The following is a 23,898-nucleotide window of genomic DNA, read 5'->3' as shown; positions in this document are numbered from 1 at the left end:
ATTACTAACAACTTCCTTCATGTTGGTGAGTTATCAGTCCCTCCTTTTTTTTTTTAAACTCCCTCATTATCTGTATCATTTATTCCAGGAACTTGAATTGCTCTGAAAATATTGGCTATGTTATTTCAGGGTGGTTCAGCATGATTTTCACCACATTCAGGTGTGAGCATTTCATTAACCCCAGCAGTCAAAGAAATGCCTTAGGGAATCCTAAGAACTAACTAGGTAACAAATCAACATTTCCACGTTTCCTTCCATTTACGGTTTAAAGTCTTATACATACACACACCCCTTTTAATTCTTTTTCTCTATTTCTTTATATCTATACCTTAAAATACTTCATCTCTTGTTTGTATATGACCCTCCACTTTGCTATTTCCCTTTCTATCAATTGGGATTCCCTGGTGACTCAGCTGGTAAAGAATCCGGCTGCAATGAGGGAGACTTGGGTTCGATCCCTGGGTTGGGAAGATCCCCTGGAGAAGGGAACGAATGGCTGCTCACTCCAGTATTCTGGCCTGGAGAATTCCAGGGACTGTATAGACAACGGTGTCACAAAGAGCCGGACATGACTGAGAGACTTTCACTTTCACTTTTCTATAAATATTCACACACATAAACTCATGTTTATGCTTTCTTTTTTAGTTTTCAAAAAAGAGAAAAAATAAGAGACCAAAAGGGAAGGGGGAATGAAAGAGGGAACATAAGGACAGAAAGGGAAGGGCCTGGACCAAAGCCCTAGTGCCTCTGGTCCCTCTGCCTCAGCGCTTGCACCCTGAGGGCTCACCTTTTCATGCAAATGATGGTCAACAACTCAGCCATTATCACATCAACCGCTTAAATGAGCGTTTTGCAGGTTAGAGCAGATGCAGAAAAAGAAATAGGAAAGTGAGTGAATGAATATAAGTCAGACTGCCTCCAATCTCAGCTTTGTTTTCTAGAAGGTCCATTCTGGACTGTTCGTGGTGATCATACAATCCTGAATATTTGCCTTGAACATGAACACTCGAAGAGAACTTGAATCACAGGACCGGGCCATCGTCAAAATAGCAGCTCATCTACCAGACCTCATTGTCTATGGAGATTTCTCTCCAGAGAGACCTTCTGTGGATAATTTTGATGGCGTCTTGATGTTTGTTGATATTTCAGGCAAGCACAAAAGGGATGTTTAATGTGGGTGAACAATAGGTTTGCATCAAAATCACACACAGTGCTTGACTGCAGAGTACGGGTGCTGTTTCAGAGTTTTTGTGCTGTTATTGCAAGTATTCCCACTGAGAAGACAGGAGGGATGACCTGGCTTGTGGACCTGGCTCCCTCTCATCTTCCTTTGCATGGCATGTCCAGTGATGGGCAAATCTTTAAGATGCCTAAGTCCTGGGCCTGGTACTTCAGGCTCCAGTGTCCCTGTCCCAACTTCAGACTCAGCCTCCAAGCCCTACACAATCGCAGGCAAAACTGACCTCTGGAAATGATCTCTCCAATGTTATTTACAGCTTAAGAGGAAATTGACCATCTCTTCAGAAGTCATTGAATTTTATGTGTTTTCATTACCATGAAATGGAAGTTCTATACCTAGTTAAAACTGAAGTCACCCCTGTTCAAGTTGGGAAGTTAGGAAGAAAGAGTTATCTGGTGCCTTTCCTTGACCCCTAAGATAATAAATATAGATAGAGGAGACCCACTATCTGACACTTGGCCTGCCACAAAAATCATTTAAAAGAAACAATGCCAGTTCTTACAAGCTGAGGCCCATTGCTAGTGAGTGTGGTCCTCTTCTCCTGACACTGTTTGGTTCCTCCAAGCACCCAAGGAAATGAGCTGCACAATTGTTACAGGTTTTACTGCAATGACTGAGAAGTTCAGCACAGCCATGTACATGGACCGAGGGGCTGAGCAGCTGGTGGAGATCCTCAACCACTACATAAGTGCAATAGTGGAGAGTAAGTGTTTCTGACTTAAGCATATTCATTGTTTTCTGTATTTGGTGGTTACAACCTGAGAGAGTACTGTTGCTTAGTACTCTTCATTGTCTCCATGAAATGTGTATGAAACCAGTCTTTTTTGAAATATAATATAGTACAAGTGAAGGAATGTAATCAAACCTCACTAACACAGATTGCAGGATTAGTTTTGTGTTAGTTACAAGACTGCTACTGCTAAGTCACTTTAGTCGTGTCCAACTCTGTGCAACCCCATAGACAGCAGCCCACCAGGCTCTCCCATCCCTGGGATTCTCCAGGCAAGAACACTGGAGTGGGGTGCCATTTCCTTCTCCAATGCATGAAAGTGAAAAGTGAAAGTGAAGTCGCTCAGTCGTGTCTGACCCTCAGCAACCCCATGGACTGCAGCCTTCCAGGCTCCTCCGTCCAGGGGTTTTCCTGGCAAGAGTACTGGAGTGGGGTGCCATTGCCTTCTCCATTACAAGACTAAATTAGAGATTACTTTGAAAAGAAGTGTAGTAGTAATACTTTTAGTTAAGTTCAATAACTCCAAAAAGCTAGCATCAGTATAACTCAAACACAGTCATTAGGAGGATGTTATAAATGTTGCTGTTGTGCAGTCACTGCGTTGTATCAGACTCTTTGTGACCTCATGGACTGCGCCACATCAGGCTTTCCTGTCCTTCACTATCTCCTGGAATTTGCTCACACTCATGTCCATTGAGCTGGTCTTGCCATCCAACTGTCTCATCTTCTGTTACCTGCTTCTCCTCCTGCCTTCAATCTTTCCCAGCATTAGGATCTTTTCCAATGAGTCAACTCTTTGCATCGGGTGGCCAAAGTATTGGAGCTTCAGCTTCAGCATCAGTCCCTCCAATGAATATTCAAGGTTGATTTTTCTTTACGATTGACTAGTTTGATCTCCTTGCAGTCCAAAGGACTTTGAAGAATCTTCTCCAGCACCATCAGAGAAGGCAATGGCACCCCACTCCAGTACTCTTGCCTGGAAAATCCCATGGGCGGAGGAGCCTGGTAGGCTGCAGTCCATGGGGTTGCTAAGAGTAGGACACAACTGAGAAACTTCACTTTCACTTTTCACTTTCATGCATTGGAGAAGGAAATGGCAACCCACTCCAGTGTTCTTGCCTGGAGAATCCCAGGGACGGGAGAACCTGGTGGGCTGCCCTGTATGGGGTCACACAGAGTCAGACACAACTGAAGAGACTTAGCAGCAGCAGCAGCTCCAGCACCATAATTCGAAAGCATCAGTTCTTCAACACTCAGCCTTCTTTATGGTCCAACTTTCACATTGGTACGTGACTATTGGAAAAACCATAGCTTTGACTGTATGATCCTTTGTTGGTGAAGTGATGTCTCTGCTTTTTAATATGCTATCTAGGTTTGTCATAGCTTTTCTTCCAAGGAGCAAGCATCTTTTAATTTCATTGTATGAATAGATGAATGATTTATAATCCACGTGCCAGTAATTTATGTCCTAATAATGGGTTCTGAAGTACTCACTGATGACTGAAAAGTGTGGTCTCCTTTTCAACCTCTGCCTACCAACTTGTTTGCATTATTAATTTGAACTATTCATGAAGAAAAGGATTTATCCTTTTAAGGTAAGTCCTAGGTCTAGTCTATTATCAAGGTCTGAGTTTCCTAGTAACACCTTAATATCACCCACTAGACAACACCAGACAAGTCACAGCGTCCCTGTGAGGGACAGGCAGACCTGGTGTGCTGCCGCCCATGGGGTCGTGAGGAGCAGGGCACGACTGAGCGACTGAACAACAGCAGCAGACAGCACTTCAGTTCAGTTCAGTCGCTCAGTCGTGTCAGACTCTTTGCGACCCCATGAATCGCAGCACGCCAGGCCTCCCTGTCCATCACCATCTCCCAGAGCTCACTCAGATTCACGTCCATCGAGTCCGTGATGCCATCCAGCCATCTCATCCTTGGTCGTCCCTTTCTCCTCCTGCCCCCAGTCCCTCCCAGCATCAGGGTCTTTTCCAATGAGTCAACTCTTCACCTGAGATGGCCAAAGTATTGGAGTTTCAGCTTTAGCATCAGTCCTTCCAATGAACACCCAGAACTTATCTCCTTCAGAATGGACTGGTTGGCTCTCCTTGCAGTCCAAGGGACTCTCGAGAGTCTTCTCCAACACCACAGTTCAAAAGCATCAATTCTTTGGCTCTCAGCTTTCTTCACAGTCCAACTCTCACATCCATACATGACCACAGGAAAAACCATAGCCTTGACTAGACAGATCTTTGTTGGCAAAGTAATGTCTCTGCTTTTGAATATGCTATCTAGGTTGCTCATAACTTTTCTTCCAAGGAGTAAGCGTCTTTTAATTTCATGGTTGCAATCACCATCTGCAGTGATTTTGGAGCCCCCCAAAATAAAAAGTCTGACACTGTTTCCACTGTTTCCCCATCTATTTGCCATGAAGTGATGGGACCAGATGCCATGACACTTAATCCTCATTAAAAGCAGAAATCTACAGTTTTCTAGTTCCTCTTTGCATTGCATTTAGCACATTTTCAATGTTGCAAAAATAAGAGGAGAAATATCAGTATATGTCATAAAGCCTAAATAAACAAAATGCAAGTTGGTAGTAAAATTCAAGTTGACCGTAGCTGTGGTTTTTTCTGTCCTGTCATTCATGCACTCACCCACACTCACTCAAGCCCTGACTCATAACATACACAGATCAATAAAGAACATTTCATTATCATGGGAGTAGGGTAGCTGTCCTCAGGCCTCATGAGAAATCCTAACTTCTACTTTCCATTCACAGAAACAGAGCAGGTACATAATCCAGTTCCCTTTTCTCATTCTTGTCTGAGCCTTGGGTTTAAATGCCTTGTCTGAGAAGACATCTTTAGTATAAACCTATCTCTGAATCGCTCTTCTCTTGACCTAATTTCTGCCCCACTGTTGAAGGGTAGATTCTTTTTATTGGCTTTAAGAAATCAAAGTTATGCTGTACACATGAAACTTTCATAAATTAAGAGAAAAAAAACACAGAGTTTAATTTCATCTTATTTTCTTTTTTTCCCTCAGAAGTATTGATCTTTGGAGGAGACATCTTAAAATTTGCAGGTATGGGGGCTTTCTGAGATGGCAGGGGTAAGAAAGGAGTGCCAAGGTTCCTGTACTCTGACAAAGGAGACATCTCAGAGAGAGCAGCAGGTAGCAGACTGGGTAGAGGAATGTTTGAAGAATAAGTTTCAGTATGGATTTCATACAAAACAGAGTGGAACCCCAGGGCAGGCTAGGAGCCCCCACTGTGTCTGTCTTTTCAAGGTGATGCACTGCTAGCCCTGTGGAAGGTGGAGCGGAAGCAGCTGAAAAACATCATCACAGTGGTAATTAAATGTAGTCTGGAGATTCATGGATTGTTTGAGACCCAGGAGTCTGAAGAAGGCCTGGATATCCGAGTCAAGATAGGTAAGCTCTGGCTGTCCAGTAGTTAAGACACTTTCTTAGCAGTCCAGTAGTTAAGACACTGTACTCTCAATGCAGGGAGGACTGGTTTGATCCCTGATCTAGGAATTAAGGATCTCTCTCTATATATACATATAGAGAGAGAGAGACATACATGTGAGCTTTTGAGAAAGAAGAGATGCTATAGCAGTTTGAGTATGGGTCCTATCTCCTGAGGAATCTCCCCTCTAAAGAGAAAACAGTGGAACATCATGACTCAGGCCCACCATCAGGTCATGAACTTTGACTAACCAGAAGGTGAATTTTGGTTTCCTCATTTACCAGTTAAGAGAACTCCTAATATCCACCTCATAACTCTTATAAAAAGTAAAATTGAATGGTTAGAATAGTACCTGGCACAACCACTCCACAAAATACTCTTTATCATTACTATTGCTGTTATTATTATTAGGTCTTGCTGCTGCCAACAATGCTTATTATTAAGCACAGTAGGGAGCAGCTTGTGATTATATAGATTCAACAATGTATTAGGACTAGTCCTCCTTTACTTCATAAGAATCATGTGCAAGAAAAGCTTAAAACACAGCTGTGTCAGCCTGCAACACAGCTCCACTTAATAGAGGGCTTCTTAAATTCACACATACAATAACGATCACCTGTATTTCCATATTGTATTGCAGACATTACACAGTGTCATTTCTGCTTTACCACAGTCCTGAGGTATATATTGGCAGTGTGGGATCTATTTCACAGGTGGGAAATGAAATTCTGATAGGTATGAATGATGAGTTACAACTGGTGCTATTGGTATTCATGTCTACCTAACTGTAAACTTTAGAATTCTTGAACATCAGAGGTGATAAGATGGATCAGGGGTTATCCAATTAACTGCTCTCAGCTTTCTTTAGGTCAGCAGTCCCAAAATTTTTAGCACCAGGGACTGGTTTTGCGAAAGACAATTTTTCCACGGACTGGCGTGGGGGGACAGTGATTTCGGAATGATTCAATCGCTTTACATTTATTGTGCACTTTATTTCTATTATTATTATCTCAGCTCCACCTCAGATCATCAGGCTTTAGATCCTAGAGGTTGAGGACCCCTGCTTTAGGTTATTCAAATTTTCCAAGATTTTTAAATCTTCTGTTAAAAAAAAAAATCAAATTTGTTCTAATACTAAATATTTCTTTCGAACTTATTACCTAGAGAGTTTTGATGTATTATTCTTCTTGAAAAATGATGGGGACCCTTCAGGTGCATACTTAATGGCTATTAAAGAAGTACCAGTATCTTTTAACCAGCCTAGGCATCCATGTACTTCAGCGGGAAAACAGACCCCCTGTATATGTATATATCAGGGGGATTCAGTCTTGACAAAGTAGCACATCAGAGAGCATAAGATAAAAAACAACCTTTGATTATGTTAATTATGGTAATTTGAAAGAACTGTGTATCACAGCTCATTTACACATACATTTTTCACACATCATATTTTAAAACATTCTGTCTTCTGTTGTTTTGGTACCAAAATCTTCAGCTCTCAACTTAAAAACAACTAGAAGACACATTCTTGGGATGGAACACTTGACAGTCAAAATACCTGCTCATTTTTCCAACCTTTTCTTGCCTATCTGTTGCCTGAAATTTCACCCTGTTACTTTTTAACTAGAACCTCATCTCTGATAAAATGCAAATCTTTCCCAAACAGAAGTCATTAAAATTGTCCTCGGTATAAATAAGAAGTAGTTTGAAGTATAAATAAATTGAAGAAAAAATAAAATAACTTTGAGGAGTGATAGGGCCATCTAGGGAGCTAATTGTCAGAAAAAGGTGGAAAATAAGTAGCTAACTTTCTAGATTCCGGAGCAAAGCCGTCTGGGAAGGCCTGGGCCCAGAAGAGACATTCATTGATTTCTATGCAAAATTTTAGAGACTAGACTTTTCTCTGAGATGCTCAAGATTCTGAATGTCCAAGAAGCCATGCTGCTGGGGACTAAGCCAAAACTTCTCATGCAAACCCTTGCTTGCCTTCCTGCCAGGACTGGCTGCTGGCCACATCAGCATGTTGGTCTTTGGAGACGAAACTCGAAACTACTTTCTGGTGATTGGTCAGGCCGTAGATGACGTGCGCCTCGCACAGAACATGGCACAGGTGAATGACGTCATTCTATCCCCAAACTGCTGGCAGCTCTGTGACAGGAGCATGATTGAAATTGAGAGGATTCCAGATCAGAGAGCAGTTAAGGTAGGTGTGATGCTGCTACTTGCCTATTAAGTTATGCCAGTCCATGCCAGGGGTCTCCTGTCAGAAAAGCCACTGGTTCTATGAAGCTGGCGATTTGGATGGGGTCAGTCTGGGTTAGATTAAAAAGCATTAGCCCAGGACATCTCCTCTGGGAGGAACCAAGTCCGGTGAGTTCAAGAGGAAGTGATCAGGCTTTTCTGTGGTAACTAAGGATGTGGAATTTGGGTATGGAGGCCTTTGGTGGGACTAGTGCCCTTGTTTAATGAAAAATTTCCTGGCTATTCCCTGGGAGCAGAGGGTTGTACAATAGTTTGGGGGGCTGCCATTGGCCCTCAAGTTCTCTCCTCAACACTCCTAACTCAAGGCAAGTGATCACGGAGCATGAGAACTGGAGGCGAGCAGGGACAGCAAAGACTATGGAGGGAAAAGAATTTTCCCTGAGCCCTGCCTAGCAGAAAACACTGTAGTTAAGTTGAAGCTGGACTGTAAGCAGAACTGTCCCTGGGATATAGCCTATTAGAGAAAGGAAGGAGAGCTCTGCTGCTAATTGAACCAGAACAGGACTGCTTGGCAGATGGAAAGAAAAGATGGTGAATGCATGAAGTTGCTGGCAAAGATGAGAACCCCACCCCATGCCCTATGCATCAGTCTACACCCCTCCTAGCCTCCCCGACTCACTCTTCCAGTAATACACATCATGGCTGCATGACCTAGCTGGCTGATAGCAATGCTCCTGCTCCCCCATCTTCTTCGATCATTACTTATATCTTTAAAATTTGTTTCTAGTTTTTAAATTTAGACTCACAGAAAAGTTCAGAAACAATAGCGTTTTTCCATATATCCATTAGCCAGCTTCCACAAATGTTAACATTCTTCATAACCAGAGTGCCATAGTCAAAACCTGAAAACTGACATTGGTAAAGTATACTATTCACTAATTAAAGGCCTTGTTTGGATTTCACCTGTTTTCCCACTAATGTCGTTAGTGAATTTTCCAGGATTCTATCCATGATCTCACACTGCACTGTTATTTTTAACTTAGTCTCCTGCAATCTATAAAACAGTTTTTCCTTATTTTTTATGACCTTGACACTTAACATTAATCAGTTATTTTGGTGTATGTTCCTTGATTTTGTTTTGCCTGATAATTTCTCATTAGTAGACTAAAAGTTATCCGTTTTTGGAGGCAAAAATATTAAGGAAATAAGGTTGTGCCATTCTCTATATATCATATCTTGGAGTTCATGATCTTGAATCGAATTTTATTACTGGTGATGTTCCTAATACCTTTTGGGGCATCAGCACCTTTTGTCCTTTTACACTTGTAAGAAGTATATGGTATGCAGTTTAACCAAGTATTATTTCAATTAAAATGTTGTAAAGTAATAAGAAAAAAAAAAAAGAAAGTTATAAGAGTAGAAGAGTATACAGGTTTGTTCCCTGGAATGGCCTGCTGTGTATATACTGAAGATGGAGATCTTAATGACTAATCAGAGATATTTTTAATGTAATTACATGCAAATTAAAGCTCTTCACTGTTTAAGTATGCCAGTGTCTGATTATCATGTCTGGGACATTCAAAACCCTGCCCTTTCTGTTGAGAAATTATATTCAAAGGACCAGGCAACCCTCAGAATAACCAAAAACTTCTCCCTTTCTCTCTCTTTTTAAATTTAGGTTATTTTCTTAAAACCACCCCCTTCTTTTAACTTTGATGAATTTTTCACCAAGTGCATGGCTTTCATGGATTATTATCCTTCTGGTGACCACAGAAGTAAGTACCTTCTATACTCAAGAGCCGTTGCCTCTGCCAGTGGTCTGTAGGGCCTTACACCAATGCCCAGGGCTCCATTACAAGTGCCTGGTTTCTTCAGCTCAGCTCACAGTCCCGCAGCAAACAAAGGGGCCTCCTTCCATCCCCACAATAGCTGTTCTAAGTAAAGCCGTCCTTCGGTCCTTGGCCTCTCTCTTGGCAGAGACTCCTTCCCCTCATCTTCCAAGCATTTGCAAGTCTTCTCCATGATAAAAGGAAAAAAACACCTATGACTCCTACTTTTCCCTTCTAACATTCAGCACCAGACTTCTCAAGGGTAATCTGTATGTCTCTACCTCTTCTTCTATCCTCTCTTTTATTTATTCACTCAATAAGCATTGATTACATGCACCTTGAGGTGAGGGTGGAGAGCATATATTCACCTACTTGTCAGTCTCGAGTCCCTGACATCTAGCTTCTGTTCACTTTTCCCCCTGTCTCCTGGGACCATTTATGTCAAGGTGTTAATAGCCATCAACTTACCAAACCAGCTGACCTCTCTTCAGGCCTCATAACTAGGTGACTGGCTTTAGATCACTCTCTTTTCTAGGTATTATCTTCTCCTCGTTCCTTGAGTTCAAGAATATTATTTCCTAGTTTTGCTTTTACCCCTCCAACTACCCATTTTCAGTTCCCTTTCTATTCCTTGAATGTTGATGATTCCAGGAATCTGTCCTGGCCTGTCTGGTCTTCTCTACCCACATTTTGTGGAACCATTAATCTATGCTGGATTTCCCTATGACTGCCAGAAGGGCTGGGGCTAGCATGAGGAATGCAGGACAATTAGGTGATAACAAACTTTAGTACTTCATGAAGTAGACAGTCTCTTGCAAAATGGTGTGGAAGGCAAGAAGTAAAGAGTAAATAACAAGGAAAGGCTGAAGGGCAAAGAACAAGGAAGAGATAAACAAAGTATCGGATTGGCTGGGGTCATATAGTCAGTCTTGTTTGCGGGAAGAAGGCTGGGAGTTGGCTAGGCATTTAGGGATTGCCTGACTATGATTATTGCATTTGTGGTTAAGTGGAGCATTTACTGGGACACAAAAATTAATCTAAGTCTTGGTTTGCTGACATGGCATGCTGGATAGGGAGCAGCTTATCTTGGGCCTAGAAATTTATTTCAACAATGTCTCAATTCTATGCTACTTATCTTTCTCTGAAACTGTTCCTTTATCCAGACTAGAAACTTCAGAAACATCTTTGAATCATTCCTCTTTGTCACCATTTTTGTGTAGGTCTTTAATATTTTGAACATCACAAATTTAGACTGTAATTTTACAAAACTGCAGTAGGTAATGGGATGAGAGGGGTGCTCAGGGGAACTGTAGACCAGGAAAGGCCAAGAACCCAAAAGCTCCAAGGATGGAGAAAATCTATTGATACTCTCCTTGAACTATACCTCATCTCATCTCCTAGATCTTAATCATACCTTCAATAACTTATTTTGGGCTCTGCAATACAGTGCAATTCTGTTGCTAACTATCTGGAGTTAGCACAGAGAGGTGGAGTCTTTCATAAGACTTCTCTTATCACCAGCTACAAGCTCTGAGATTAGTAAGTCACCTGCAATTATGACCAACTGGCTACAAATCCAAGGGTTCTCACAATGCTCTCAAGTTCAATAATTAACTATAATAACTCACAGAACTCAGGAAAGTACATGCTTATAATTATGGTTTTATTGTGAAGAATACAAATGAGGACCAGTATTGTATTGGTCTCTGAACACATAGGATGAGGTCTGGGAGAGTCCCAAACATGAAGCTTCTTGATTGTCAGGACACATCATGCTCCTTGCGCATCAAAGTATTTACCAGCCAGGGAAGCAAAGGTTCATATATTTTATTGGTGGTTTATTAAGTAGGCATGTACTATGAAAAACTGGCCTCATAGTGAAAAGTGAGCATTAGATGTTCAGTCCTGTCTGTCTCTCTTCGACCCCATGGACTGCCTGACAGGTTTCTCTGTCCATTTAATTCTCCAGGCAAGAATACTGGAATGCGTAGCCATTCCCTTCCCTGGGGGATCTTCCAGACCCAGGGACTGAACTTGGGTCTCCTGCGTTGCAGACAGATTCTTTACCATCTGAACCACCAGGGAAGCCCTATTGGGCTTATAATTGAACTAAATCTCCAGCCCCTTTTCCCTCATCAGATGTCATGAAGGTTGGCTCTTAACACCTAGTTTAAAGCCACAACCCTCTTATCACATGCTTGGTCTTTGCCAATAGACCCTTATCCTGAGTCATCTCATTAGCATAAATTCAGGTGTGGTCCAAAGGGCCCACCAGGAATAACAGAGACAGTTTCATTATCTGGGAAATTCCAAAGATTTAGAAGTTACTCTGCTATCAGAAGCAAAGACCAACCAAATTCCTTATTATTTGTCTCTTCCCTGGTAGCTTAGACGGTAAAGCGTCTGCCTACAATGTGGGAGACCTGGGTTCGGTCCCTGGGTCAGGAAGACCCCCTGGAGAAGGAAATGGCAACCCCCTCTAGTATTCATGCCTGGAAAATCCCATGGACAGAGGAGCCTGGTGGGCTACAGTCCATGGGGTCGCAAAGAGTCGGACACGACTGAGCAACTTCTCTTCACTTCATGAGTCCCTTGGATAACAGGGAGACCAAACCAGTCAATTGTAAAGGAAATCAACCCTGACTATCCATTGAAAGGACTGATGCTGAACCTGCCACCTGATGTGAAAACCCTGATACTGGGAAAAGATTGCAGGCAGGAGAAGGGGGTGATAGAGGACAAGATGATTGGATGGCAGCACCAATTCAATGGACATGAGTTTGAGCAAACTGCAGGAGATGGTGAAGGACAGAGAAGCCTGGCATACTGCAATCCATGGGACTGCAAATAGTCATACAGCTGAGCAACTGAACAACAAACAACCTTTGTTGCCATAACCGTCTAGACCTTTACAATGCTTGCTCTCTTCCTGAGCTCTTTGCTTCTCTCCACAGTCTGCTCAGCATCATTTCTTATTAATCTCCAATACTCACATGGGGCTCATGCCAGTTTAGTCTTTACCAATGCTTTAACATATTCTGCTCATTCTTGACTTTAATCTACATCTGCTGGGCATGCATCCTTCTAGTAAAAAGCCACAAGTTATTCAAGATTCAGTAAAATTCCTAGTTCTCCTTTTAACCATTTTCTGATTAAACCAGTTTATCTAGACCACTGATTTCTCTGAATGTCTCTGGTCTTTATAATCTATTAGCCCATTTGGTCTTTTTTGTATTTAACTTTTCTATACATATTATAGAATGTGAATGTGCATAAGTGCCTCCAGGAAAAACTCAGTTTCCTAAGAACTTTTTATTCCCACACAGTGCCTAGCACAGTATTTAAAATATACTAGGTTTTGAATACATTCAAGACAAACATTTGCTCCCCAATTTGTATCCTTTTCAGACTCCACCGTTATTTTTCATCTTTTTCACATTATTATCATTATTGGATTCCCTGCTGAAAACCTATCATAATTTCTTTCCATTATTTTTTGATTTCTTCAAATTCATTCTTACCACCTCCTAACAGTCTATTTTGTAGAGTATGGAGCAATCAACCATTATAGTAAAAATAATCATAGAGATGATGAAAGCCTAGTGCTTTTTTCCTGGATGAGGAAATAAGAGTCAACCAGGGCAGTGAAGTGACTTGTCCAGAGTCACACAGCAAGTTGGTATCAAACTTAGGATCAGAAGCCAGTCGCCTAAATCTTACTCATGCTGCTCTTTCAACTCGATCAACCCCTGCATTCTGTCAGCATTGTCCTCCATTATCATCCCCTCATCTGTTTATTCCCATTACCTATGACAATACTTTTAGCTCAAGTATAGAGGTGAAAGTCTCCTTAAGTTCTGAAGTGTGATGACATTTAGAACAGGGTTTTGAGCTACACGCAACTGAATTTTGGGAAACCCTCAACTTCTGAGAACGTCTCATTGGCTTTCCCTTGGCCCTATTTGGCCATGAAGTAGCCCAGAGTTTTCTGACTGAACGGTGAAGACCACTGCCCAAGGGAATGGGGGCTGGGAGGCACCTCTCTCCCACAGTACAGAGCCAGCTTCCCTTTCTGATCCTGCTCCTCCTGCCCTCTTAGACCTCCTGAGGCTTGCTTGCATGCTAGAGTCTGATCCTGACCTGGAGTTGTCCCTACAAAAGTATGTGATGGAAAGCATCTTGAAGCAGGTATTTTAATAATTTAATTTATTGACTTTTAGAGTGTCAGAGATCTTGGACAGCTGCTAAGATCAAGAAAATCCGCAGCTTGTAAAATGTTTCCTTGAAATAGAAAGAGGTGGGACTGACATTCTCCGTGTGTTCAAATCAGAATGTTTTTAAGAATTAAAAGGGGCATCATTCATAATTACACTGTGACAACAGGGGTAAACTAGGCCTCATAGAACTGGGCAAACTGAAAGTGTCTCAAGCGTGTAAGAACATGTCACAAACACAAGAAAAAAAGCATGTCGCGTGTCCTTTCTACATGTCACATAGCAAGTGAATGATACTGTTTCTCTTGTCACTTGAATTATATCTTAAGCTTTGAAAGTTAATACAGATAATTAGAACTCTCAGAAGTACCTCCAGCCTAAGAGTTTTCTCTTTTCATTTGCTTAGATCTAGGTTCATTCAAATGCATTAACTGTTCAAATTATAACTATTTCTCAGCACTCACCATATACCAGACACTCTGCTCTTTCATGTATTTATTCTTCACAATCCTTAGCAGATGTCCTTATCCCTTATATATGAGAAAACAGAGACAGAATGATACCATGAACTTTCCTGAGATTGTAAAGTAAGAAATGTAGCTAGGATTTGAACCCTGTTGTCTCTGAACCCTGCATTTTTTTCAGAGGCTGTATACATCTTCTCTAATATAATGCCTATTTTAATTCTTAATCCTGTCAAAATGCAGTTAGGTCCTAAAGGAAATATTTGTGGGACAAGCCTCATCTGTGGGCAGCTGCCTTCACAGTGTGGGTTGAGGAGCTGCCAGAATGCCCCCCTGTACCTTTCATTCAATTGAGAAACACTCCCTCTGCTGCTGCTGCTGCTAAGTGGCTTCAGTCGTGTCCACCTCTGTGCGACCCCATAGACAGCAGCCCACCAGGCTCCCCTGTCCCTGGGATTCTCCAGGCAAGAACACTGGAGTGGGCTGCCATTTCCTTCTCCAATGCATGAAAGTGAAAAGTGAAAGTGAAGTCACTCAGTGGTGTCCTACTCTTAGCAACTCCAGGGACTGCAGCCCACCAGGCTCCTCCGCCCATGGGATTTTCCAGACACTCCCTCTAGTGCCTGCAACTGTTGGATTCTTTAAGATTTTTGAAGCTCAAGAGAGCCATCCCACTCTTCCCCTCCCTCCCTCTAAGAGATAATGTTATGCTTCTTCAGCTGCTACTAGTGGAGAGCAAGGTCTACAGGAAAGGGATATAAGAGAGGTTCTGTGAGTCACTGTGAATATTGTGAGTAGGAATGACAAACACGCACTAAGTAAGCAACAATAGCCAGGAGCTGAAAGGAGGCAAAAGACAAACGCTTCACAGCTTTACCAAGGTCTGTCCTTGCACTTAACAAACAAAGATGTGGTTGGATTTTTCAAACCAAAACTCAGCATACATGGCCTGACGGAATAATTTAATTTCTTTAACATGTTTAGTATTATGTATTTAATATTAACTACTTAAATCATTTGAAAAATCAAAGAAAATGATCATGTTGCCTAGTTAGAAATTATTAAATCATCTTTTATGAAAAGTACATGAAACCTCAGCTAGATAGGAAGCACGATGCCAAGATTCCCTATACACAATCTCCTTTTTCATGCAGAAGATGTGTTTCATATTGTCAGTGGAGAATCTGACACTTTTGTGTTGTCTGGGGGAGAAACAATGCAATGCTTCGCCCCCATTGTTTTCTTATGTGCTTAAATTTAACAAAATTCAGAGCTGATGATATAGGCAGGGGTAATTTGGGAAAGACTCACCTTTCTTTTCCTTGTGCCTGTTTTGGATAGACTTAGAGTGAAGATGGGAGCTGAATGAAATACCACACCAAAGAGAGGCATGGGGGTGCTACAGATAGAAGTCCATAGAGTTGGATTTTGTTTGCTACTGTTTTCCCATATGACTTGGAAACTTTTCTTATCTCTCCATCCCTCAGTTATCCAGTTAGTAAAATGAGGATAATGTAATTTTATTTCACTTGAGGATAAAGGAGGATGGAATATGGAAATATTCTGAAAAGTATCTTGCTATGAAAATATTAGGTTGAATTATGCAGCATGCTATTCTTATTCCCGAATTGTTGGAGAGCCGAAAGAAACAGCAGTTCTTTTATTGTGATGGCTCATATTGGCTGAGGGAGCTAGCAGCTGGGGCACGGGAGTGGTGGCTGGCCAAAAATGAGCAGGCTTGTAAGTTCCTATTGGAAGAGATTTTGACAGTCCATTCCATTTCCGTCTTTTTGACTTTAAGCTGGCTCTGCTGTGTTCTACCTCCCAACTTTGATAACTGCAGTTTCCCTAGAGAATCTCAAAAGGCTAGTTCCCTCCCAGTGATAATTTTGGGTGTGGTGGTGATGATATTGGAAGGAAAGATCCATTGCCAAGGACGCATGTTAAGGAAAGCTTCCCTCTGAATTACAGATTGACGACAAACAGCTTCGGGGTTATTTGTCTGAGCTTCGCCCAGTGACAGTCATGTTTGTGAACCTGATGTTTAAGGACCAAGATAAAGCGGAAGTTATAGGCTCAGCTATTCAGGATGCCTGCGTGCACATTAATTCTGTCCTGAGGGTCTTCCAAGGCCAAATCAACAAGGTCTTCATGTTTGATAAGGTAAATTAGGCCAAATCCACAAGGTCTTCATGTTTGATAAGGTAAATTAGGCCAAATCAACAAGGTCTTCATGTTTGATAAGGTAAATTTCCCACACTAAAGATGTGGAAACCTACCAATAATTTAAGATTAGCATTATGTCCATGGACAGGGGAGAAAGAGAGGGAACAGACACATTTAACCTAGAACCATCAGTCTTTATTTATAGCATAGTAACAGCAGATGTGGCGCTCAATGTGTGCTAGGCATTGTTCTCTGCACTTTTACATATATTGCTTCTTTCTTCACATGCCTGCCCTAAGTGATAGGTATTGTTGTTCTTGTCCCCATTTTACAGATGAGGGTGTTTAGGTAAAGCTAAGGATAGTGAGACAAAATAAGATTAAGTGGCGGACTGGATTTCAAACCCAGGTATTGTGCCTTCTTGGTCTGTGCTCTTAACCACTGTATTCAACTAGCTTTCACTATATGTACACATATCTGGAATCCAGGGTATAATAAGTCTCCCAGAGATTTTTAGGTCAGTCTTCTAGTAACCATCATACCCTAGAAGCTGAAATTTCCTATAATCTCCATCTGCCTTATGTACACTTCCAGTTCCCCTTTCAGTTCCTTAATTGAGACGGGGTGGGGGTGTCACCTTTAGCGCTCAGTGTTTTCAACCTGCTCTTTATCTGTTCAGAGAAAAATGATGTGATAAATTATCATAGTAGTGCTCATGAGAATTGATTTCACCATCTCAGGTGTTTTTGTATTGTAAGAGCAGACCACTTAATTACTGCTCCACACTCATTCACTCACTAATTAAAAAAACACAGTGAGCATTGGTCGCGACGGAAAGCTAGGGCTGGGCTGCAGAGGTGAGAAACTCTCACAGGTCGTCACAGAGCCAGGCAGAAATAATTAATTTTTGTACAAAAAATACTCTGTTCTGTGGGAGTTCTGAGGCAACGGAGACCTCCAGTCCAGTGTAGTCTGATACTTTCTTCCATATTCATTCATGAGTATCATCAGAAAAGAACATAGACCCAAGAGAACAGTTTTTAGTGTCTTGCAGATACTCCAGACAATTCCTGGAGAGACAGTTCCTGGCTCCCACAGTTCCTAGCTGTGTGTCCTTAGCAAGTCATTGAACTTCTCTGAGACTTAGTTTGTTCCTATTTATTTTGTATAAAAATAGGGACATTATTTAAATGAGGATAGCATTTGCCTAAAATGATTGTTGAAAGTTTTAAAAAAATATATGTGTGAAGCACCTGTTGTGATGCTTAGTTCAAGGCAGCACTCAGCAGATGAGGGCTGCTGGTCTCACTGCAGCATGAGATCTTGCCAAGCCACCAGGCAGAGTTTCCAGGCAAAGCAAACCCACCAGTGCCCCAAAGGGGCTACCCTCTAGTCTGTTCACAGACCTGGATTCAGGGCTATGCCCCCCAACCCCCTGTCCCACCAATGTCACAACAGAACCTAGTGCCAATTAGAATCTGACTCTTAGATTGGAGAAGGAAATGGCAACCCACTTTAGTATTCTTGCCTAGAAAATTCCATGGACTGAGGATCCTGGTGGGCTACAGACCATGGGGTCACAAAGGGTCAGACACGAGTGTGCAACTGAGCACACTTAGTCAGCTGGGCTTCCCAGGTGGCTCAGTGGTAAAGAGTCTGCCTGCTAAAGCAGGAGATACAGGAGACGCAGGTTTGATCCCCCCTAGAAGAGGAAATGGCAACTCACTCCAGTATTCTAGCCTGGAAAATCTTGTGGACAGAGGAGCCTGGCAGGCAAAGAATCAGACATGACTTAGTGACTAAGCATGTACTTGGTCAGATTCTTTTTGGAGAGGGTTGAAGAAACTGAGGCATTTTACTGTTCTTTTGCATTTTATCAGGATATAACGTACATAGACTCAAGTTTTTACCCCATTGACTTTTATTCACTATGCACTATTTTCTTACAGAAAACAGCATCTGAAGTCATTTTTTAAGGGACTAATAGTGAAAGTGCCAAACTTCAGAGTTTACTGTCTCTTTGAAAGAGTTAACTTTTTGCCAAGAAAAAATACTCCCAGCTTAAGCCTTTATCCTCAAGAAAAATGAATAATAACAATATCTGAAAAGAACTTTAGAGTTAATGAGGTGCCTGTGTATATATGTAAATATAACATACTAATTTTTCAGTAACATAACCAACCTCAGCAAGTCTAAGCTTTACCTGTATTTAGATTGATAAACTGAAGTTCATAGAGTGTGATTGACTTGTCCAAGCTTCCACACTTGGGAAGTGGCATGAGAACACATATTTTCTGATCCCAGAACTGGTACCTTTTGCTCTGTGCTGCTTTTGGACTTAAACTTAGGACTTTGCAACCTAAGACCTTGGCTACAGTAGAGAGTAGACAGGAGGGTACACTCTCAGGTTCTAACCTTACTGTTGATGAGGCAGGAGAAGTTATATAATGTGTGAAAGTGAAAGTGAAGTCGCTCAGTCATGTCCGACTCTCTGCAACCCCATGGACTGTAGCCTACCAGGCTCCTCTGTCCATGGGATTTTCCAGGCAAGAGTACTGGAGTGGGTTGCCATTTCCTTCTCCAGGGGATCTTCCCGACCCAGGGACTGAACCCAGGTCTCCCGCATTGTAGGCAGACACTTTACCATCTGAGCTACCAGGGAAGACATTGAAATAGGTATATATTTGATGAAATTTGTTTCAGAGAGTGAAAATTGCTGCCCATCCTCCACTGGGTGATCTAAATGGTCCAGCTTAAAACTATCTGTCCACCGGTTGTGTTTGCTGCCTCTCTCCCTCACAGGGCTGCTCTTTTCTCTGTGTCTTTGGTTTTCCTGGGGAAAAGGCACCTGATGAAGTCACTCATGCCTTGGAGAGCGCTGTGGATATATTTGACTTCTGCTCTCAGGTCCACAAAATCCGGTAAGTATTGACCTGATTCCATCTGATTCCTGACTCTGTTGTAGGATATGGGGAGACAGGACAAGGGTCAGGGAAGAGGAAGGTGGGAGACTGTCTTTCTGTCTACATTCATTATTTATTGAATGTACAGGTAGGGTGAGCAAACCCAGCCCTGATGCAGTCAAACGAGGGGATAGTCAAGGCCAGGTAGAGACAGGATACTCCTAACAAATTCAAGTGTACCACAGAGGGTCTAACTGGGTTGTCTCTCTATACTTCTGACTTGCTTCCTGGGAGAGGTCATATTCCAAACTATGTTGGAGACCTGAGATGATTTTTAATAACTAGGAGATAAAGTAAGTACTAGGGCTTCCTCATAGCTCAGTCGGTAAAGAGTCTGCCTGCAATGCAGGAGACCCAGGTTTGACTCCTGGATTGGGAAGATCCCCTGGAGAAGGAAATGGCAACCCACTCCAGTATTCTTGCCTGAAGAATCCCCTGGGTAGAGGAGCCTGGCAGGCTACAGTCCATGGGGTTGCAAGAGTCGGACATGACTTAGTGACTAAACCACCACCACCACCAAAGTAAATACTAGGATTGGAAATTTATATATTGATCTGGTCTCAAGATGATCCACTAAGTAAAATTATTAAGATGATGTTAAGATTTTTGACCCTGGCTGTCCAAGAGCCCAGTGCCCTCAGGCTCCCCCTGTATACCCCAATAATCCTGACTTGTGGCCCACTCTGGTCTACTCCAACAGGTACCACCCTTTGCCCTGAATATTCCATCTTCTCAGCCTCTAGTCATCTGTATATGCAACCATCTTCATGCATTAGAAAAGTTAGCTTTTGATGCCACCCAGTCATTTCCTTTCGAAAAAATGACTTAGTTCTTTCTAGCAACCACAAAAGATAGTTAATTTTTTTTTTAACAACTACAATCATTCTACATTGAAAGTCCATTGGGGTGATGAGATTATTTTCCAGGAAATTAGCTCAGATGAATACTTAAAAGTAGCAGAAAAGTGAACTGAGTTCTCACTTCTAAGAACTTAGTTCTCTGTCTCAAACTGCCCTTCCTTTTTCCCTCCAGGCCATGTACAATGGCCCTAACCTAACTACAAAGGGAAGAGTGTTCTTTTTTGAAAACTCTTTCCTACCCCGCCCCCACCCCATTCTTCACCCTGTCCCCACCCTCCCTGCCTTCTGTGTGTTCATTGTCTTTATCTCTTTCCCCACAACTCTCTTTCTCTTTCTCCCCGGAGCCAGCACTGTTTCCATTGGCGTGACCAGCGGGATTGTCTTCTGTGGAATCGTTGGACACTCTGTGAGGCACGAGTATACAGGTGTGCTGAACTAGCTTATGTAGGTCTTTCTTTCAGCAGGCATTGTGCCTTGCCACTGAACTGGGTGGGAGAAAGGACAAAAATTAGCCAGACGTGGACCTTGTGCTCAAAGGTTTACAGTCTTCCGGTTGGTCCCTGGACAGCTCAATGAGTAAAAAATGTGTATTTCTGGGTCTATGATTGAGTATAAGAAATATGCAGTCTTTAGAGGGGAACCGTGGTAGGCCATGCTTCCCTGGTGGCTCAGATCGTAAAGAATCCACCTGCAATGAAGGAAACCTGGGTTCGATCCCTAGGTTGGGAAGATCCCCTGGAGGAGGGCATGGCAACCCACTCCAATATTCTTGCCTGGAGAATCCTCATGGACAGAGGAGCCTGGTAGGTTACAATTCATGGGGTCACAAAAGAGTTGGACACAACTGAGTGACTAAGCACGCACACACAAATGGGAGGCCATAAGCTCAGGGAATGATGGGCCTTTATGTTGATTTCCTATTAACATTAAACGATTACTCCTTTTAATTCCTGGGATAGATGAGGACTGATTCTTAAAATTATGAATATTGGCATTACTGAAAAATGGCAGTAATCTCAAAAGTAAGTAGGTGTTATCTCAAGATTTCACTGCTCTTTCCTGTTTAATCCTATTAGGGTTTTAAATGCTCAAAAGTAATACATTTAAAATACTGCATATATATATAAAACACTGAAACAATTATGTCTGAAGTATTACAACTCTGAGATTTTCTTCAAAAGAATACAAGGTGGAGAGTAGATGGTTAATGGTTTGGGGGCCTGGGTAATAGATGTATAGACTCATGATACCATGCTTTATTGTATGGTCAAATTTCCCCATAATAAACTGGCTTTAAAAAATGAATATCTTAATCAGGGGTATTCAAGTTTATCTCAAAGTACAACATTTAATACTTAATTGAGGGCTTACTAGCAGCCCAGCACTTCACAAAGTTCTTTATGTGTATTAACTTATTAATCTCCATAAACTACACTCTGAAAGAAGTACTGTTATCAACCCCACTTTACAAATTAGAAAACTAAGGCATGGAAGAGTTTGAATATTTTGCCTGAGTAATTTACGCATAGCAGAGGTAGAGCCTAGATCCAAACCTGCACAGCCTGGTTGCAGAGTCTGTGCACTGCAGTGTATTACCTTTAGAAATATCCCCTAAATGAATCCTACAGTTCACACCCCTTCCAGCCTTATTTACTTACTCTTACAAAATCAAATGAAGGCTCATGCACAGAACATACAGACCCAATTTTGTGCCTCCTTTGGAGGTCAGGGGTCCTTGTCCAAGCTTACGTATATCTATCTTAAATAGCAGAAGACCAACTATACTTCATCTGAGAGCCCTCAGGCCCTGCTCACCATCCCGCTTGAGAGATCCTCTCCATATTCAAGGCCCTTCTAATCCTTGAGCAGATCATCCCCTTAACCTCTCAGATGGCTAGTTAACTCCTGGTATATTCTAAAATGGGGTTTAGTCGCTAAGTTATGTTATCCAACGCTTATAGCCGTTGGATATATGCTATATATATCCATGGGCTATAGCCGGCCAGACTCCTGTCCATGGGATTTCCTAGGCAAAAATACTGGAGTGGATTGCCATTTCCTTCTCCAGGGGATCTTCCAAACCTAGGAATTGAATCCAGATCTTCTACATTGCAGGCAGATTCTTTACTGACTGAGCTATGAGGGAAGCCATTGGCTAAATCTGGCTAGTTGAAGGTGAGATTGCTGTGTCATCTGTGAAGGCAAATGGAGTAAAGGGTAAAAATGCCATCTGAGGACAATATACCTTGGATTACACTGAGTTCAATGGCTGTTTTCTCCTTGTTCTTTGCCTTTCTCTCTTCTTCCTATTATAGTCATTGGTCAGAAAGTCAACATAGCTGCCAGAATGATGATGTACTATCCAGGAATCGTGACCTGTGACTCTGTCACCTACAATGGCAGCAACCTACCAGCCTACTTTTTTAAAGAGCTTCCAAAGAAAGTCATGAAAGGTGTTGCAGATTCTGGACCAGTGTATCAGTGTTTGGGCCTTAATGAGAAAGTGTGAGTGTGGGACATTGACCTTGCAGTACTTTTTAGTAAAGAAGTGGGAGAATTATGATAGCAAAAACAGTAGGTCACCAATTTCAGATTTGAAGCCATTTCAGAAAATTAAAATCTAGTCCTTCCCAGGCTAAAACTGAGATTTCAAATTCCTTCATCTTCCTCCCTCCCACTGATAGTGTAACATGCTGGAAGATGCCAGTCTACTGGCATCAGTTTTCAGACTATGATGGTTATTTATCAAAGGTTGTACAAAAAGAAGAGAGTCTTCTCATTTGAGTATCTCTTTGGACTCAGAAGAACCCAATCACCAACCATTAACTATTGATCACTTCAACTGTGTGTTCAGGCATTGATAGGGATTACTCCTCTTCCAGGTGCTTAGTGACACACATTCTCCCAAAGCCCAGTTTGGGCTCACTTAGGAGCTGAAAATCCCTCAGTATCTTCCAGTCATTTTCATGATATGTTCAAATTCCTTGCAATGACACACAAAGTAACCACCGGCCTTTCCTACCTTATCTCCTCCTATGTCCCTTCCTCTGGGGGTGTCTAAGGGGATTAGCCTCTCTTTCATTCATTCCATCCCCAGTCTACTAGGAAAACCGCAGTCAATTTTTGAAATCCAGCTCAAGGATCTATTCCTTTCTAAAGCTGCCTCTGAAAGCTACCCAATCCCAAGTCCAATGGTTTAGCTCTTTCCTCCTCTGTGTAACTCTGTAGCACATTAGAACACTCAAAATAACCACTGACTCAGTATGCTTTTCACTTCCTACACTGGGAGCTTTTTGAGGATAGTGATTATTTTTTGTTCATTCTTATATCCCCAATGCTTGGTAGGCATCAATAATGATGAGTAAATGAATGAACAGCATGGGAAGCTCTATATAGTAGTGCTTGGTGGATGGAAAGTGAAAAGGTATTATTCCTTACATTAGCAAGCTAGAATCTAGGTCTTAAAGGGTCAGATAATAGAATTAGGGCTGTAATTGGTTCAGTGAGTCTTTACTATTCATCTTTGTATTCCCAGGGCTCAGCACTGTTCTTGGCATGTGTAGATCATCAATAAAATGCTGTTTGAATAAATAAATGAATAATAATATTTTGTGAGCCCTTATTAAATATTAGGGACTTTACCTCAATATCAACTATATGAGGTAGAAACAAACTAATATTAACTCCATTTTATAAATTTAAAAATGGAGACTCAGAGATTTGTTAGATGACTTGTCCATAGTCATACATCTAGTAATTTGTGG

General features: G+C 41.8%; 1 protein-coding gene across 1 annotated transcript in view; it reads left to right on the top strand.

The window, feature by feature from the left end:
- Nucleotides 971-23,898, top strand: part of ADCY10 (adenylate cyclase 10, soluble) — a 95,533-nt gene continuing 72,605 nt past the window's right edge. Inside the window, exons 1-11 of the mRNA XM_018046606.1 lie at nt 971-1,149; nt 1,839-1,943; nt 5,013-5,051; nt 5,256-5,399; nt 7,434-7,639; nt 9,317-9,413; nt 13,567-13,655; nt 16,117-16,308; nt 19,114-19,232; nt 20,483-20,559; nt 22,450-22,639. Of these exons, the coding sequence (XP_017902095.1) occupies nt 999-1,149; nt 1,839-1,943; nt 5,013-5,051; nt 5,256-5,399; nt 7,434-7,639; nt 9,317-9,413; nt 13,567-13,655; nt 16,117-16,308; nt 19,114-19,232; nt 20,483-20,559; nt 22,450-22,639 (1,409 nt within the window). The 5' untranslated portion in view covers nt 971-998. The remainder of the gene's footprint in view (nt 1,150-1,838; nt 1,944-5,012; nt 5,052-5,255; nt 5,400-7,433; nt 7,640-9,316; nt 9,414-13,566; nt 13,656-16,116; nt 16,309-19,113; nt 19,233-20,482; nt 20,560-22,449; nt 22,640-23,898) is intronic.

Source organism: Capra hircus, chromosome 3, assembly GCF_001704415.2.
Source record: "Capra hircus breed San Clemente chromosome 3, ASM170441v1, whole genome shotgun sequence".
Lineage (NCBI taxonomy): Eukaryota > Metazoa > Chordata > Mammalia > Artiodactyla > Bovidae > Capra > Capra hircus.
The sequence above is the reverse complement of the archived record's forward strand: the minus strand, read 5'-3'. Positions and strand labels throughout refer to the sequence as shown.